Below are 15,948 nucleotides of genomic sequence, written 5' to 3' on the forward strand. Positions count from 1 at the left end.
CCGCCGCGCTTAAAAGGGCGATGGCGGCAGGCGGTGGGGCCCGCGCAGGGGGGGAGCGGGGGGACGCGGACACGGACACGGTGGGGCACGGAGGCGAGGGTGGGCTCAGAGGCGGGGCGTGGGTGCGGACACGGAGGGACACGGACGCGAGGGGGAGGGCATGGATGGGAGGGGGGCACAGACATGGAGGGATAGGACTCGAGTGGGCGGGTGCGAGGGGACAGGGGCACGGGCACGAAGGGGGGGGCACAGACACGGAGAGGGACACGGGCGTGAGTGGACACAGAGGGACACGGATGAGAGGGGGAGGACAGGGATGGCGGGGCGCAGACACGGAGGGACACGGACACGAGGACATGGATGGGAGGGGGGCACAGACACGGAGGGACACGGACACGAGGGGGTGGAGACAGGGGCACGGGCACGAAGGGGGGGCACAGACACGCAGAGGGACACGGGCGTGAGTGGACACAGAGGGACACGGATGAGAGGGGGAGGACAGGGATGGCGGGGCGCAGACACGGAGGGACACGGACACGAGGACATGGATGGGAGGGGGGCACAGACACGGAGGGACACGGACACGAGGGGGTGGGGGTGGAGACAGGGGCACGGGCACGAAGGGGGGGCACAGACACGCAGAGGGACACGGGCGTGAGTGGACACAGGGACACAGACGTGAGGGGGAGGACATGGATGTGAGGGGGTGGGCACGGGGGGACACAGACACGAGGGGATGGACACTGGGGAAACGAGGGGTGGGCGTGGGGGTACATGGACACAAGGGAGCGGACGTGGAGGCGAGGGGGTGGGCACGGACACGGAAGGACACCGACACGAGGGAGCGGGCATGGATACGCAGAGGGACATGGATGTGAGTGGACACAGGGATGTGGATGCGAGGGGGGGGACATGGATGGGGGGCGCAGACACGGAGGGACACGGACGCGGGAGGGTGGATACGGACACACAGAGGGACAGGGACATGAGTGGGCAGGGGGGACACAGACATGAGGGTGTGGGCGCGGACACAGAGGGACACGGACAGGCGGTGGGGACACGGGGGGACACAGACGTGATGGGGTGGACACAGAGGGACACGAGGGGGTGGGCACGGACACACAGGGACACGGACAAGAGGGAGGGGACACAGGTGCAAGGGGGTGGGCATGTAGGGACACGGACACGGGGGGGGGGACACGACACATGGACCTGGGTGTGAGGGTGGACATGGCGGGACACGGACACGAGGGGGCAGACAGGGACACGGCGGGCACAGAGGGACACAGGTGGGGGGTGGACATGGAGGGACACGGATGTGGGGACTTGGACACGGCGGGGCAGGTGGTCTTGGGGGACACAGGACGCTGTGGCAGACACGGGCACATGGGAAGGACACGGACACGGGGGGATGCAGACGTGGGGAACACTGGGATGGGGACACGGCCACACACCCACGCACGGAGCCCTCCCGCCCCAGCCCTGGGGTCCCCTCTCGAGCAGGGGGTCCCTCCGACAGGGCGCCGCAGGCAGAGCCCCTGGAGGTGCTGAGACCCCCGGGGGCCCGATCCTGCCTGCGTGGGTTAATTCCACCAATACCTCATGGAGACCCTGAAAGCCACCCCCCGCCCACCGCTTCATGGGGCCCCACGATTGTGCACACGTGTGCATGCAGCTGTGCACGCATGTCCGTGCTGCCGGTGGGCATGTGTGTGCACGTGTGTGCGTAGGGGAGGGGTTGCGTGTGTGAGCACCCGGCATATGTGCGTCTACATGCATGTGCAAACATGTAGCATCGTGTACGTGCGTGTGCCCACACACAGCTCCGGGGGCTGTGGCAGCTGCCGGCTCGGGTGTTCCGGGGGCACTGCGACCGCAGTGTTGGGGTCCCCTGGCTGGGGCTGATATGTGAGGCTGTGGCGATGCTCAGCACCGTGCTGAGCGCAGCCCCCCCCCCCCCCCCCCCCCCCAGCCCTGAGCCCCCCCCCGGGCTCCCCCCAGGTGCTGTGGGCAGGGAGCAGCACCTGGGGTCAGAGCCCCGCAGCACCCCAGGAAAGGGTCAGGGGCTGGTGGTGGCCAGGGGGTGCTGAGGCGGGGGGTGCTGCCCCCCCCTCCTCCCCGGCCCCTGCTGGTGACAGCTACACCCTAGCAGGGTGACACCGGAGGGTGGGACCTGCCTGTTCCTCTTCCTGCACCCAGGCAGAGGCAGCTGGAGCGCAGGCGAGTTGGGCTGCTGGGGCCAGCGGAGAGCTGGAAACCACCTGCCAGGACCCGTGGGTGCCACCCTGGGTGAGAGTGAGAGCACGGGTGGTGCCAGACTGGGCTGCACTGGTTTGCACTGGGAGGGGGAAACCGGCATGCTCAGCGGGAACGGGGGGCTGCTCAGGTGGCTCCTGCTGACCCCCCTATTTCCCACCCAGGGAGCTGGCAGAGGGGCCATGGGGCACCCTGTGGCCCCCCTCCCCCTGCTGCTGCTGCTGCTGCACCCCGTGACCCCCACGACCCCCGCAGCCCCCTGCTTCCCCGCACTGCCCACGGCCTCGGCCGAGCTGGATTTGGCCAACAGCAGCCGGCAGTGCGCCGAGCTGGACTGGGGCCCCTTCCAGCAGAAGAGCCGCTTGTGGCTGAGCCATAACGGCATCGGCGCCCTGAGCCCCTCATCCCGCATCGGGCCGGAGCTGCTGGAGCTGGACCTGTCCCACAACCGGCTGCAGGAGCTGCCACCCGCCTTCCTCAGCCGAGCGCGGCACCTGCGGCACCTCCAGCTGCAGCACAACCAGCTGCGGCAACTGCCCGCCGGCTTCTTCGCCAACGCCACGGCTCTGCAGATCCTACGCTTGGAGGGCAACCCCCTGCCCGCCGTGCCCCCCACCGCCTTCCAGGCCAGCCTGCAGCTCCTGGCTGTGCCGTGCCGCTGCGACGTGGTGGGCACCATCCTGGCACCCTGCACCTGCTCCGGGTGCGCGGCACCCCAGTGCCACTGCCTCACCGCCCATCACAACTTCGTCAATGTCACCGATTTCCACCGCCAGCAATGCCGGCACAATGTGGGGCTGGTGGCCGGCCTGGCCGGGGCTGCCGCTGGTGTGGCTGTGCTGGTGCTGGGCACCGCTGCAGTTTGTTACTGGCGGAGGAAAGCAGCCACTGGTGCTGCCAGTGTGGGGTGGGGTAAGTGGGAGCCCGCCGGAGCCCACGGGCAGCCCCGCTACATCAGCCGGGCCATGGAGACTGGCACCACCGATGCCACTGCTGCGCTGGACTATGAGAACGTCTTCGTGAACCCCTGCACCGTGCCGGCCGCCGCGCCAGGCTGGATGCCCGGGTGGCAGGAGGAGCAGCACAGGTGAGGCTCCAGCACAGGGACTGGCTGCTGGGCGCGACCCATCCCCTCCCCTGCTGTGCTGTACCATGCCACCTTGCCCCACGCTATCCCATGCCATGCCATGCCATCCCATCCCATCCCATGCTGTGCCATCCCGTGTCATCCTGTGCCATCTCATCCCATCCCATCTCGTCCCGTGCTGTGCCATGCCATACCGTGCCATCCCATTCCATGCCATGCCGTGCCATGCCATGCCATCCCATTCCTTCCCATCCCATCCCATGCTGTGCCGTGCCATGCCATGCTGTGCCATCCCTTCCCATGCCATGCTGCCTGGTGCCATGCTGTCCAGTCCCGTGCATGCCATCCCTCCCCACCCCACCCCACCCCGTGCCACCCCGTGCTATGCTACCCCATGCAGTGCCACCCATGCCACCCCACGCTGTCCCACCCCACCATCCCCAAGGCCCAGGCGCTTGCCAGGGCTGAGCCCTTTCCCCCCACCCGCACCCCCAGAGCCCCCCCATGGCGTTTGCTCCCCCATTAGGGACCAGCCACCCTGAGCCCCCCCCCCTGCCTGGGCACGGTGCGGGGTGCCACCCCTCTGTCCCCCCCAGCCCCCAGGTCCTGGAGGACGACGATTATTTCCTGGAGAGCGAGGCCAGCCCCAGGGACCAGCCCATCTACGCCAACACGCAGAGCGCCAGCGAGGACATCTACATTGTCCCCGACAAGTGAGGGGCCGGGGGGCCGGGGGGGTGAACCTCTGGCTCCCGCTGATGCTTCTCCCCAGGACTTTCCCTGGTGCCCCCGCAGCCCAGAGGGGACGGGGCTGGGTGCTCCCCATGGACGTTGGCTCCATGGATGTCCCCATGGTGGGGACAGGGACACATGTGGTCCCCACACACACATCCTGCTAGGGATGCCTTTTTCAGGGGTGGGTGTTTGTGACACCCCCCAGCCCCCTGCTTCTCCCCGGTTCCCACTGTAGGGTGAGGGCTGAGGGCCAGAGCTTCCTCCCCGGGGCCCGTGGCCTCTGACCACAGGGACACCTCAGCGCAGCATCCGCCGCCATCTGGCCTGAGCGGGGCCCTGGGGTGACCATGGCGTTTGGTTCCTCTTCCCCTTTCGGCTGCTGATGGAGAGTGTCAGGGTGCACGTGCCCTTGGGGACATGCCAGCAGTTGGGGACTTCTGGGTACTGTGACCACCCTCCGCGCTGTCACCTTCACCCCTCCTTTTTCCTGCTAAATCTGCCCGTTTGGGGAACAAAAGTGAAAGTCCCTAATTTGAATGCTCTTGGCAAGATCCCCGAGCCCCACGCTGCCAGGCTGTGCACCCCGAGGGGACCGGCAGCCTGGGGACATGGGGACCCCACGGCTTGTCTGGGTCCCCTGAGCTCTGACCCTTGTGATGCTCCACCATGCCCCATTAAATGGTTTAATTACCTTAAATGACCCATGTATCTGGTGGTCTGCTGGGAGCCCTGGGCAGGACATGGTGGAGGGGGGGAGGGGCTGCCCCAAGGCTGGTGTCACCCCCGGGCTGGATCGGTCCCTCTGGCAGCAGTGGGGTGGCACCAGCGGAGCAGAGCCAGGGTTCGTTATCTCTTAATGGCACTGACAGCCCCAATTAGGGGCGTCAGGAGCTCTGGGGTGTCTGTAAACATTAACCTGAAAGAGCTGAGTGAGGTGGGGGGTCCCTGGGGAACCTGTCTGCAGCTTAAAAAGCCTGTGTCCCCAGAGCGGGGGTCCCAAGGGACCAGGACCATCAAGGACAGGTCCCAAGGACCCTCGAGGATAGGTCCCAGAGCCCGTGTCCCCAGACTGGGGGTCCCAAGGGCCCTCAACGGCAGATCCCCAGAGCCTGTGTTCCCAGAGTGGGGGTCCCAAGGATCCAGGACCCTTGAGAACAGGTCCCCAGAGTGGGGGTCCCAAGGGCCCTCAAGGACAGGTCCCTAGAGCCTGTGTCCCCAGACTAGGGGTCCCAAGGGACCAGGACCATCAAGGACAGGTCCCCAGAGCCTGTGTCCCCTGTGTCCCCAGACTGGGGGTCCCAAGGGACCAGGCCCATCAAGGACAGGTCCCCAGAGCCTGTGTCCCCTGTGTCCCCAGACTGGGGGTCCCAAGGGACCAGGACCCTCGAGAACAGGTCCCCAGAGCAGGGGTCCCCAGAGTGGAGGTGGCTGAAGTCCAGCTCCCTCAAGTCTCTGTCCCCAAGAGTGGACATCCCCATAGCTTGTGTCCCTCAAGCCCTGGTCTGCAAAGACCCTGTCCCCAGCATCGAGGTCCCCATATCCCACGTTCCTCAAGCCCAGGTCCTCACCAGGAGCTGCCAAGGGGCCGGGCAGCCAAGGACACCCCCAGTACATGCTGGAAGAGGGGACAGGACAGAGAGGAGCTGTGACCAGCAGAGCCACCCTATCCAGCTGTGCTGAGTCCCTTGGGGACACGGTGTGGGCCACACACCTCTGCAGCGACAGAGCCCAGGGGAGCTGGGGTTTCCCCCACCCCTTGGTGCCCGTAGGGTTCCAGAGCCGGAGGTACCTGGAAATCGGGCAGCAGCATTCCGGATGGATGTCCCGCCTGGCGGGGTCAAGGCTGTGCCCAGCACCCACCTCAAGGACACAAACAACTCAAAGGTCTCTGGGAGCATCGCCCAGGCATTACTCACCACCGGCAGCAGTGGCAGGGAGGGGATGGGGCTGGCCCGGCCCCGGAAAACCATAAGGATTTACTGGCAAATCCATATGGAGTCAGTTCCCGGCCACTTGCAGAGGGGGAACTGAGGATCCGAGCTGTGGGACCCCTGGCCAAAGGTGACCCGGAGACCCCCAGCTGGTTGTATGGGAGGTGCAACCAGCATCCCTGATAGCATCACCCTGTTCATTTACATTATTACTTTATTTCTGTTTTATAGAAATATACTAAATACAAATACACACACACACACACACAAAATCTTTCCTGAAAAAGTATTTTGTTATAAAAGACAATAAATTAGCAATAAATAAGAGGGTGGTATAAATAAGTCTCTAAGCAGAGAAGAGACGGTGCTCAGACCTGGCGTGGGCTGCAGCCACCCGGGGACACCCACCCCCACCCATTTGGACTCTGCCTGGTGGGAAGGAGCCACCAACCAAATAAAATATGGTTTTAAATAAAGGAAGAGAGGGGGAAATAAGTTACTGTGGCCTGTGGAGGGGGGTTCACTGCCAGACACCCTGGGGTTGAGCCAGACAGCGGAGCCGGGGCCAGCACGGAGGCATTTTGTGCCACAGGGTCTGGGTTTTGGGATGCCGGATCTGCTGGGAGATGGGCAGGCTCTGCCCCATCCGGCTGGTGACGGGTCCTGGGCTGAGCCAGAGGCGATGCCGTCAGGCACAGTGGCACCTGGTGACCAGCATGTCCTCAAAGAGGGTCGAGACCAGCCTGCCCTCACCGTCGTAGTGCATCAGCACCATGGGGTCGTAGCCGGCAGGGACACAGCAGGGCGGTGGGGTGGCTTTGGAGAGGGAGTGCATGCGGGCTTTGATCTGGGCGTGCATGCTGGCGGGCTTGTAGTTGTGGGGACAGGAACCTTCGCAGAACCTCATGTAGTAGCTGTTGGGGGCAATGACCCAGTCCGACCAGCCGATGTCCTGGAAGGAGACCTTGAGTGACTTGAGGCAACACTTCCCATCGCTCTTCCTGCACTCTTCCTCCAGCCCCCGAGCTCTCCGGGCCCCCCGACCTCTGGTCTCATGGGTCTCCACCTCCAGCACCAGCGTCTCGCCCCCCATGGTGGCCAGCAAGGCTGAGACATTGGCTGTGAAGGCCAGCTCCAGGTGCAGGGTGTCCTCAGGACCAGCAGCCCAGGGCCGGACAGCTGCCGTGAGGTCCAGGCTCAGGGTGTCACGGTCCAGCTCTTGGCTGTGCAGGAGCTGGGGGGTCCCGTGAGCCCCCCCCAGTGTGTAGATGTTGACCTGAGGGGACACGGAGGCATCAAGTAGGGACATGTCACGGGAGGACAGGGATGGCTTGAAGAGTTTCAGCTCCGCCTGCACCACCTGGAGCTGCCGGTGGAAAGCCTCCGTGCGGGAGAGGAGGAGATGGTAGCGGTAGGGACCACGGGGGTCCTGGTCTCCCGGGGGGTCCTGGTGTTCCCAGGGGATGTCCAGCCAGCGCAGCACTGCAGGGACAGGAAGGGCAGCTGGTGTAAGAGACAGCAATCCCCCCCGGCGGCCAAGGCTCGTGACCAGCTCCTGTCAGGCAGCCAAACCGCTGCCTCTGGGGAATCACCCAAATCCTGAGGGATGCTGAGGCCAGGGAGATGCGGCCCCATCCTCAGCCCCAGATCACTCGGGACCCACCATCTCCAGGGACCACCCCCCGACCAGAGGATCTTGCTGAGGGGCGGCAGCTGGTACCGAGCCGGTGCCCCAGAACCTGTTGGGGTGACCCCCACCCCCCACCCTGGCTGTCCCCTCCCCAGCCCAAGCAGCAGGAGCTGAATATTTTCCAAAATCCCGCCAGATCCAGAGGAAACCTCAAATAAGGCTGAAGCCGGGGCACCTCTCACCTCCCCTCCGCTCACCCCCAAGCCACCTGCAGCCCCGCTCCGAGCACCCACAGCTGCCACTGCGCTGATCAAAGCTTTCATGCCAAATTTCCTGGATTTTGTGATTTTAAGCAAAACAGCTCAAGCTGTGGCTCCTCCCCACTGCTGGGGCAAGGGAAGCAGCTGGGATAAGGATGACCACGGCCGCTGGGATTCATGCCCGGTCATGTCCCGGCACATGCCCAGGCAGCCTGGGTGACATGCCCGAGCAGGGACACACGCGTGTGCACCCAGGGGACAGGGGCTGTGGGATGCGCAGGGAGCCACGGCCACTCACGCTTGGGGGTCAGGCGATGCAGGCGGCTGGTCCTGGGCACAGCTCCCTCCTCCTCCTGGCTCCGGTTCCCCATCAGCTCAGACACTTTCTGCTGGTACAGCCGCTGCGCTCTCTGGATGCTCTCCTGGTCCAGCCGGTGCCGGATCACAGGGGGAGCGGCCATCCCCAGCCGCTCCAGGATCTGCTTTTTGATGGCTTCCAGCTGGAGTCTGTCCTCATCCCACGCGTGGGGCCTCAGCTCCACACTGGTGAGCAGCAGCAGGAGCTGGAAGCAGGTGAGGGCAGCCCCGACATCCCACAGTGCCCTCGGCATCGCGCAGGCAGCCAGCAGCGCCGGGGGAATTTATCTACAAAACCTCTTGTGCAAAGGCTGGACGCGCAGCTCCCAGCGATGCTTCCAAGGGAATGAATGAAGTGGACCAGACCCGATTTTATAGGAGCCGAACTTTGCCCGCCCTCTGTCCCCCCTCCCTGTCCCAGGCTGCTGGGAGTGCAGAGTAAACACCCAGTAGGAATTTCTCCTCTCTGCCCAGGATGTTGGACAGGAGCTCTGACGGTGCTGGGGTCAGGTGATTTACAAGCTGGTTTGTAGCTGTGGAGGTGAAAAATATGTAATACTTTTTCCTCAGGCACAAAGATTTCCCTTCCACTTCCCGTTCTCCCCACAGATCACTGTGCCAGCCCATGGCTGGGGGGATCCCCCTCGCCTCCCCCGCTCCATCAGTGAGGGGCAAGCGGCCGTGGGCAACGTCTGATGACCTGGGAGGTGGCAGAGCAGGTGGCAGGGGGTGATGGAGAGAGGATGATGTGCAGGCAGGTGAGCACTGTGGGCAGCATCGCGTGCGGCTTGTGCATCCCTGCATCCTCGGCTGCCTTCTCTGTCCTTCACCACGCGGCAGTGCATTACGGCATGGGGCTGAGCCGGGCACTCGGCCCATGCCCTAAAACCCCTCCGAAGCAGAAGCGGAGTGGGGAAGCAGCAGCCGGTCAGCCCGTCTCATACCAGCGCATACAGGGAGGAGGGAGCAGATCAGCGTTGGACCTTGTCCTACCAAACTGGCTGATGACACCACAGCCCAGCTTGTGGCAGCGGCTCCTCCGTGCAGCCGGTGTGGCACGTGCCCTGGGTCCAGTCCTTCCTGAAGCAACCGTGGCTGGGGTTACATCATCCCTGGGAAGTCCAAAGCTGGTTGGGATGGAGCTGGGCACGCCGGGATGGCATGGATCCAGCAGGGCCACGTGCGGTGGGAAGTGCCGTGCCAGACCAGGGCTGCCCGCATGCCAGGGAAGAGAAAACCCACGGTGGGAACAAGCCACCAAGGCTGGAATGGGGCCACCCGCCTCTCGCCTTCTCTTAAGGGATGCTTTGACCAACAAGCGTGAGCAGAGGGATGAGAAACCCCTGGTCAGATGAGGCAACGGGCAGGTCCCCCCGGCGCCAGCCGGGGCAGGCGAGGCCATTCCCAAATGTCCTGAAGTCGAGCCAAGTGCCTGGTCTTTAACCGTGCTCCCACCACAGGATGAACGTGCTTACAGTAATCCCATGATTTGTGGCTGTTTACCCTCTGCTCCTTCTCGGGAGCCAGCCCCAGCGTTACTCCTGCCTTTCTCACCCAGTTTCTTGAGGGGTTGCCTGAGGCAAAACCCAGACCGAGCGTTTCAACCTAGAACACTCGAAAGGAGAATTCTGTCGGCACAAGGAGGAGCGGCGTCACGTGAAAGGGATCGCCTGGCTCCAGCTGTTCTGCTCTGGATCCATCCTTGTGGAGGGATGGATGAAGAGGGGGCAGAGGAGCCCACCCCGAGACCTTGCAACACATCGCCCTGCCTTTCTCTGCCCAGGGCCACCAGCTTGGAGAGAAACCTCACGTGTGGCTCACACGGGAGCATATTTCCACAGGCAGCTGGTCCAGGCATGGCTCCTCAGAGGGTGCTTTCATTCCAGCTGGAGCTGCGGGATCCCTAGGGGTTTTCCAGGAACACCAAGCCCCTCTGTGATCCCCTCTCCCATCCGCTGGGATGATTGCAACCCTTCAGCCCCCCTCCCCCCAATTCAAGGAAGAAGGGAGAAGGAGCATCACCCCAGGAGGATCACAGACCTCCAGGTAACACCACCCCACCCCCTCCACCCCAATCACCTTTGGGTCCCCAGCAGGTGTCAGCCTGGCCACCAGCACCCACCACCATCTGCGAGGTGCCAACCACGCTCGTCCAAAGCCAAAGCAGAGCTGCGCAGCATGTCTGGGTGCAGGAAGAGGCCCTGACCCACCAGCAATCACATTGCCCAGCCCTTGAGTAAGACCCAGCAAACCCCTAAATCCTGCAGTTCTGCTTTTGCAAGGCATTTTCTAACTGTAGGCGCACTGCGTGGTACGAGCCCCATCCACGAGTGACGCACAGTGGGTCGTGCTCGGAGAGCATCAAAGTTTGCCGAAGCCGGATGTTTTCCCCCAAAAGGCGCCAGCCATGGAAGTTGGAGATTTACAGTCCAGCAACAGCCGTAAAACTTGTGTTTTAAAAGCAGCAGTTGTGAATGCCGAGTGACTTGTTATGAAATATCCCAGCGTGTCCTCACCAGCCTGCAAGATGCGATTGCACAGCCTCAGCTCCAGGCGTAAACAGTATCCCACGTTTCCTCTGGTCCTCGCTGGGCTGTTAGCGCATCATCTTTTGCATCAGAAGGTCAGGTTAATCCAGCGCCTCTTCCCAGCAGGATGCGGGTTTCTTGCCGGTTAATGCATCCTATGTGTATCCCTTGGCAAGGTACAACTGCAGCGCAGCTCTCACCCACCTGGCACGGATCTAGAGCAGCGATCAACAGGAGTGCTTGGCCATGGGACTGCCAGTGGCCGGCGACTCCCGGAGCTCGGAGGGGCTGGGAGTGAGGAGGAGCCGATGTCCTGGCACCGGCACTCCTCTGTGCGTGGTGAGCAGGAGAGGAACTGGGATTTTTGGTGATTAGAACATCACATGGAGGCTAGCAGCTGGAAAGGCTGCTAGAAAGTCAGGGAAAAGCTCAGAGCATGCACTGCTGAGCCTGGAAAGATGTAAATAATCTTTTTGCCTTCTCGCAGTCTCCAGACAAGAGGTGGTCGGTGGGGAGCATGGTGGGGGACATGGCAGATGCTTGCTGCCATCCCCAGAGCCACCTGCATCTCCCAGCTGAGCCAGCACCAGGGAAAGAAGCCACGTTGCAAACGCTGACATTAAACGCCAAAAGAAACAAAAAGGGAAACATGAGCATTAGTCACTTCCCCGTGAAACACCAGCTGACCGCAGCCCTGAACTTGAACCAGCTCAAGCAGGGCTCAGGGCAGGACCAGAGAAGCTCCCAGCACCGTGTTGGACTGCAGGATGAGCCCCAGACTGGCCATGTGCACCCAGGGTTTTGTGGCTCCTCAAATGCAATTGCTTCCTCACCTCGATGCGATCGCGGCTGGGGGGCTGGCTCCGCTCTGTTGCCCCTGCAGCTCCCTCCAGCCCCGGTGGTGGGATGCTGATGGGGGTGAGCACAGCTGAGGGTGCTCCAGAGGGCTTTGATTCCCCAAAACGTGTGAGATTTCCTAGCAGCTGCTTGCACTGTGTGCTTGCAGAAACCTCAAGTTATTTTTGTAGCATTTGTTATCGCAAGCAGCAGGAGGGGAAGTGCTACCCTCCAGATTTTAGGTCTACTAGTTCTTGGTGACTGCTGGGCTGAAAAGGTGCCAAGAGCCTCTGATGAAAGCCAGAGCCCACGAGGAATGGCGCGCATGAGCCCTGGGACTGAGGTTACAGCATCCCATCATCCAGAGCATCCCACTGGAAGGCAAATGGTGTTGGCCTGGGTGCTCCCCATGACCTACAGGACCTCCCATGCTCCCTGAAAGCACTCAGGTTGAGTAAGTTGGACGAGTAAGTTGGATGTTGGAGGGGGGATATTTCCTGCAAACTACTGCAAGCAAGGTAGCCAATACTTTTGCATGAAGTATTTTTCAGCCAAGGGCTAAGGGAAGAGCAGTGCAGCTTCCATATCTACTGCTACCCCATGAAGCTCCAAGCAGCCCTTAGGGCTTGGTCTCTAGGGAAGTTGGTAGCTGAAAGCAGCTTCAGCACTTCTGGGAGTAACTCAGGGTGAGAAAACCATCGGTCAAGAGGAGGAACCCAGCCGGCCTCTGAGGTGGTCCATCGGTCACATCATGGACAAAATTTGTTCCATCCCATCTCATTTCAGGTGTGGAAATGGGCACAGAGGGATGGAAGACGAGGGCTCTTGTAGAAGAATGGCTGCAGAAGCATGGCCTTAGAATCTCTGAAGATCTGCACAATCCAGGCCTGGTATTAGAATAGGCCTGTAATCAGAATTGTACTGAAGTTGCTGTGCTGAAGTTAACAAGAAAGGTAGCCTTGAGCTATTCTTGAATCCTGAGACCGAGTAATTATGTTGTGCCAACAGGCCGTGGCTGTAACAAGCTACAGCTGCTGGGAAAGCAGGTGCAGGGCCAAGAAAGATAGGGACCGGTATGGGAATATAGGGAGTAACAAACTACAAGGCTGAAGCATAGCAACACAATTAGCTACATGGATAGAATGCTTATTTTAGTCATGATAACTAGGGGTGTGAGAACTGCGCGTGTTTAGAGACTACTAACCAATTATATTTCTGCTTTAGGAATATGCATGTGTATCGGTTCTGTATAAGTAGTGTTAGAAACTAATAAAGTTGAGCAAGATGCATAACTCATATTGAGCGTCTTCTTGACTCCAGCGAGCCCTTCCTCCAACAGGCTCTCCCTCTGCTGCCAGTATGGGACGCTGGAGAAGATGCATCCCATGTTTCCCCAGCACTGGCCACTGTCATGATGAATTGGCAGAGTGGAAGCTGTCTTGACCTTTAGACATTTCTAAATAAAAGACAAACAGGATGGGCCAGGTGAGCAAAAAGCAGCTTTTGCCCCGTCATGGTGGGAATCACATATTTCTTCCTTTACTGCAAGTTTACAGCATCTGCCAAAAATGAGACTTCTGCTCCACTTGGACAAAGACATTTCTGCCTTGACTGCACACGTGGTCAACGATTAACTTGAATTCCCAGCCCCTTCAGCCTGGAAAGTGCAGGAAATTGCTCCAATCCAACCGCCAAAAATGGAAATCTTGCTTGAGAGACCTTCACTCACTGCCCCAAACACCTTCCTTACAGCAATGCTTTTGGCACAAGGAAGTTCTCCACTTGCAACGAGCATATTAGGGAGAAATTCTTCCCTGTGAGGGTGGTGAGGTGCTAGCACAGGGTGCCAGAGCAGCTGTGGATGCCCCATCCCTGGCATTGTTTAAGGCCAGGTGTGATGGGCTTGGAGCAACCTGGTCTGGTGGAAGGTGTCCCTGCCCATGGCAAGGAGGTTGGGACTAGAGCTTTAAAGGCCCTCCAACCCAACCCATTCCATGATTTTCCTGGAACAGACTCCCCAGACAGATGGATTTAAAGGTAGGGTCTGTCCTCTGGCTAGGATGCTTTACAGCTTGCAATGATATTTCCCATTCGGCAGATATATGGTACCACACCTTGAGAGCATCATCTGCACGAGTAGCAGCCAACAAGCTTGGACTGGGCAAGATCGAAGTGATGATTATTGAGAAGTAGCTTTAAAAAGAAGTTTTTCCATGGTGTGAGCCTCTTTCTGTTCAAAGAGGGATGCATCCAACCCCTCCAGCATGCTGAAACAGCTCCTCACCTCCATGGATGAGCCAAGAGCACAGTTACAGTGTGTCCTCAGCTCTACCAGAGGCCCTTGGCCACAAATGGGAATGCTTGGCCTCTGCTCCCCCAGGGAAGGCGCCAGGCAGGAGTTCTGCTGCTGGCCCTCACCAGCCCTTGGCCACCACGGACCTGCTGCAACAGGGCTTGGGCTACCTGCTCTCTGAGCCAAGGGAACTGTCCCTGCACTTCCCAACTCTCAGTGCCCATCTCCCATGTTGGAAACATCTCGCCACAGCTCCCACGCAGCAGGTGCCAGTGTTGCCCGAACTCCCGAATTACCAAACTCTGATTTAGTGCACAAAGTTTAGGTCAAGCTGACCCACCTTCTCAAGCCATTAAATGAGTCACTCTCTCAAGCACCCACCATCTCAAGTCATCAAAACTGATGAATTAAAGGACTTCTAATCAAGGGAGCAAAACCTGGGAAACGAGATAACGGTAAGAACCCCATTAATGTAAATTATGCAGAAACAAACCTCCAAGTGAGGAAGTTCTGGCCGCAAGAGGAGACAAGCTGATAAGGTGTTGTTATCCTCAGCAAATTAGTTGAAAGTAGGACCAAGGTAATTGTGGCAATGGGAGATTGCACCTCCAACTCAAACAGCCCCCCCAAAAGAGGGCAAACCCCCTGCTTGGGGAGCATGCGGACCTGGTAAAAAGCTTCAGCAGTGCTGAGGGCACGTACTAATCTGCATTAAAAACTTGTAAACAATCCTGTGCGTGAATGAAAATGAATATGTCATGCACTACGAATATGCAAGTACTGTGCTGTATGTAATGTTTACCCTTGAGTAGCTTGGGGTGCATGTTAGGAGGAAAAATCCGCACCACCACCCCCAGCACTGCCAGAAACCACTGTTGGCTTTTGAAACTATTATTTGGTTTGGAGAGTTTTCCTGGTTACAATTTTTGGCCCCACCAGGAAGGTGCCAAAACAATCAGGAATTGCCACTTCAGAGTTGAACTAATGTCAGCAAAGAGATGTGAGGCAGGGATTAGCACTGGACAAAGCAGAGAACCCACTACTTGTTGCACAGACACAGACTTTTCATCCAAACACCATCTTTTTACAGGTGCTACCAGGTCAAAGAAAAGCAGATCCTGGTAGTTTGGTGAAGGAAAGTGCTCATCCAAATGAGGATGTTCACAAGACACCACGGTCCCCTAAAACCACAGAGCATCAAAGCAGGCAGCCCGAGGAGCAGGAGAAATCGGGATGTCATCTCTTACTGTTGAAGTCATTTGATGCTGAATTCTCCTGCTTATCACCCACTGCTCAGTCAGCTGCGGTCTTGTGTAGACCTCTTTCCTCCTCAGCTACCCCCAACAAATCATTTCTTGGTCCCTTTTATTTCTACCTTCATCCCCCTCCTTCACCTCACCTTGGTGGTCCATGTGGGCTGCACGTCCCGAGCCACAGGACGGCCCCCCAGGCCCACTCCGGCAGGGCACAACCCGCATGTCAGAACTGTCCAGGCACTGCTCCCGAGGCGAATGTGCCAGGAAGGCATTCTGGTGCTGGTCCTCACCCTGCCCTGGTAGCCATGTGAGGGACACACAAAACTTGGGCTACCTCATTGCTGGGCCCAGAAAACGCCCCCCCCCATCCCTTACGCACTCGAACAGTAGAACCATCCAGCCACTGCTCCTATGGAGAAGGTGCCAGGAAGGAATTCTGTCACTGGCTCTCACCTCACCTTGCCTTGCTAGCCATGTGACTACCGCAACAAAACTTGGGCTACCTCATTGCTGAGCCCAGGAAACGGTCCCGCCGTCACCTTCACACTCTGTTGGAGCCCAACTCCAACAACCATCCAGCCACTGCTCCCCCAGAGAAGGTGCCTGCAAGGAATTCTGCCGCGGGCCCTTCCCTGTACCCTGGTAGCCATGTGACTGCCACCAACGCTTGGGCTCCCTGCTTTCTGAGCCCACAGACCGGTATTCCCCCCGCCCACCCGCCGCCGGGCAGCCACCCTAGCCCGATCCCATAGAGTGCCGCCCCTGGAGGACTGACGGG

The 15,948-nt window shown here is 60.0% G+C and overlaps 2 protein-coding genes across 2 annotated transcripts; one reads left to right on the forward strand and one right to left on the reverse strand.

Moving 5' to 3' along the window:
• Positions 1-2,094: 2,094 nt before the first annotated feature.
• Positions 2,095-4,778, forward strand: LOC119147442 (leucine-rich repeat-containing protein 25-like). Its single transcript, XM_037386438.1, has 2 exons — positions 2,095-3,343; positions 3,940-4,778. The coding sequence occupies exons 1-2, from the start codon at positions 2,358-2,360 to the stop codon at positions 4,058-4,060; spliced, it is 1,107 nt and encodes a 368-aa protein (XP_037242335.1). The 5' UTR covers positions 2,095-2,357; the 3' UTR covers positions 4,061-4,778.
• A 98-nt stretch (positions 4,779-4,876) lies between these two features.
• On the reverse strand, positions 4,877-12,500 carry GDF15 (growth differentiation factor 15). The gene is made up of 2 exons (XM_037386439.1): positions 8,198-12,500; positions 4,877-7,491 (listed from the first exon to the last, which is right to left on the reverse strand). Exons 1-2 carry the CDS (start codon positions 8,508-8,510, stop codon positions 6,698-6,700), a joined length of 1,107 nt encoding a protein of 368 aa, XP_037242336.1. The 5' UTR covers positions 8,511-12,500; the 3' UTR covers positions 4,877-6,697.
• Between the last annotated feature and the right edge of the window lie 3,448 nt (positions 12,501-15,948).

Source organism: Falco rusticolus, chromosome 4 (assembly GCF_015220075.1).
Source record: "Falco rusticolus isolate bFalRus1 chromosome 4, bFalRus1.pri, whole genome shotgun sequence".
Taxonomy (NCBI): Eukaryota; Metazoa; Chordata; class Aves; order Falconiformes; family Falconidae; genus Falco; species Falco rusticolus.

Bases quoted from the DNA above. Each gene is read 5' to 3' on its own strand.
- LOC119147442 (XM_037386438.1), top strand. From the start codon at position 2,358: ATGCTCAGCGGGAACGGGGGGCTGCTCAGGTGGCTCCTGCTGACCCCC. The intron at 3,344-3,939 runs GTGAGGCTCCAG...TGTCCCCCCCAG, and splicing joins TGGCAGGAGGAGCAGCACAG to CCCCCAGGTCCTGGAGGACG.
- GDF15 (XM_037386439.1), bottom strand. From the start codon at position 8,510: ATGCCGAGGGCACTGTGGGATGTCGGGGCTGCCCTCACCTGCTTCCAG. The intron at 7,492-8,197 runs GTGAGTGGCCGT...CTGTCCCTGCAG, and splicing joins GCATCGCCTGACCCCCAAGC to TGCTGCGCTGGCTGGACATC.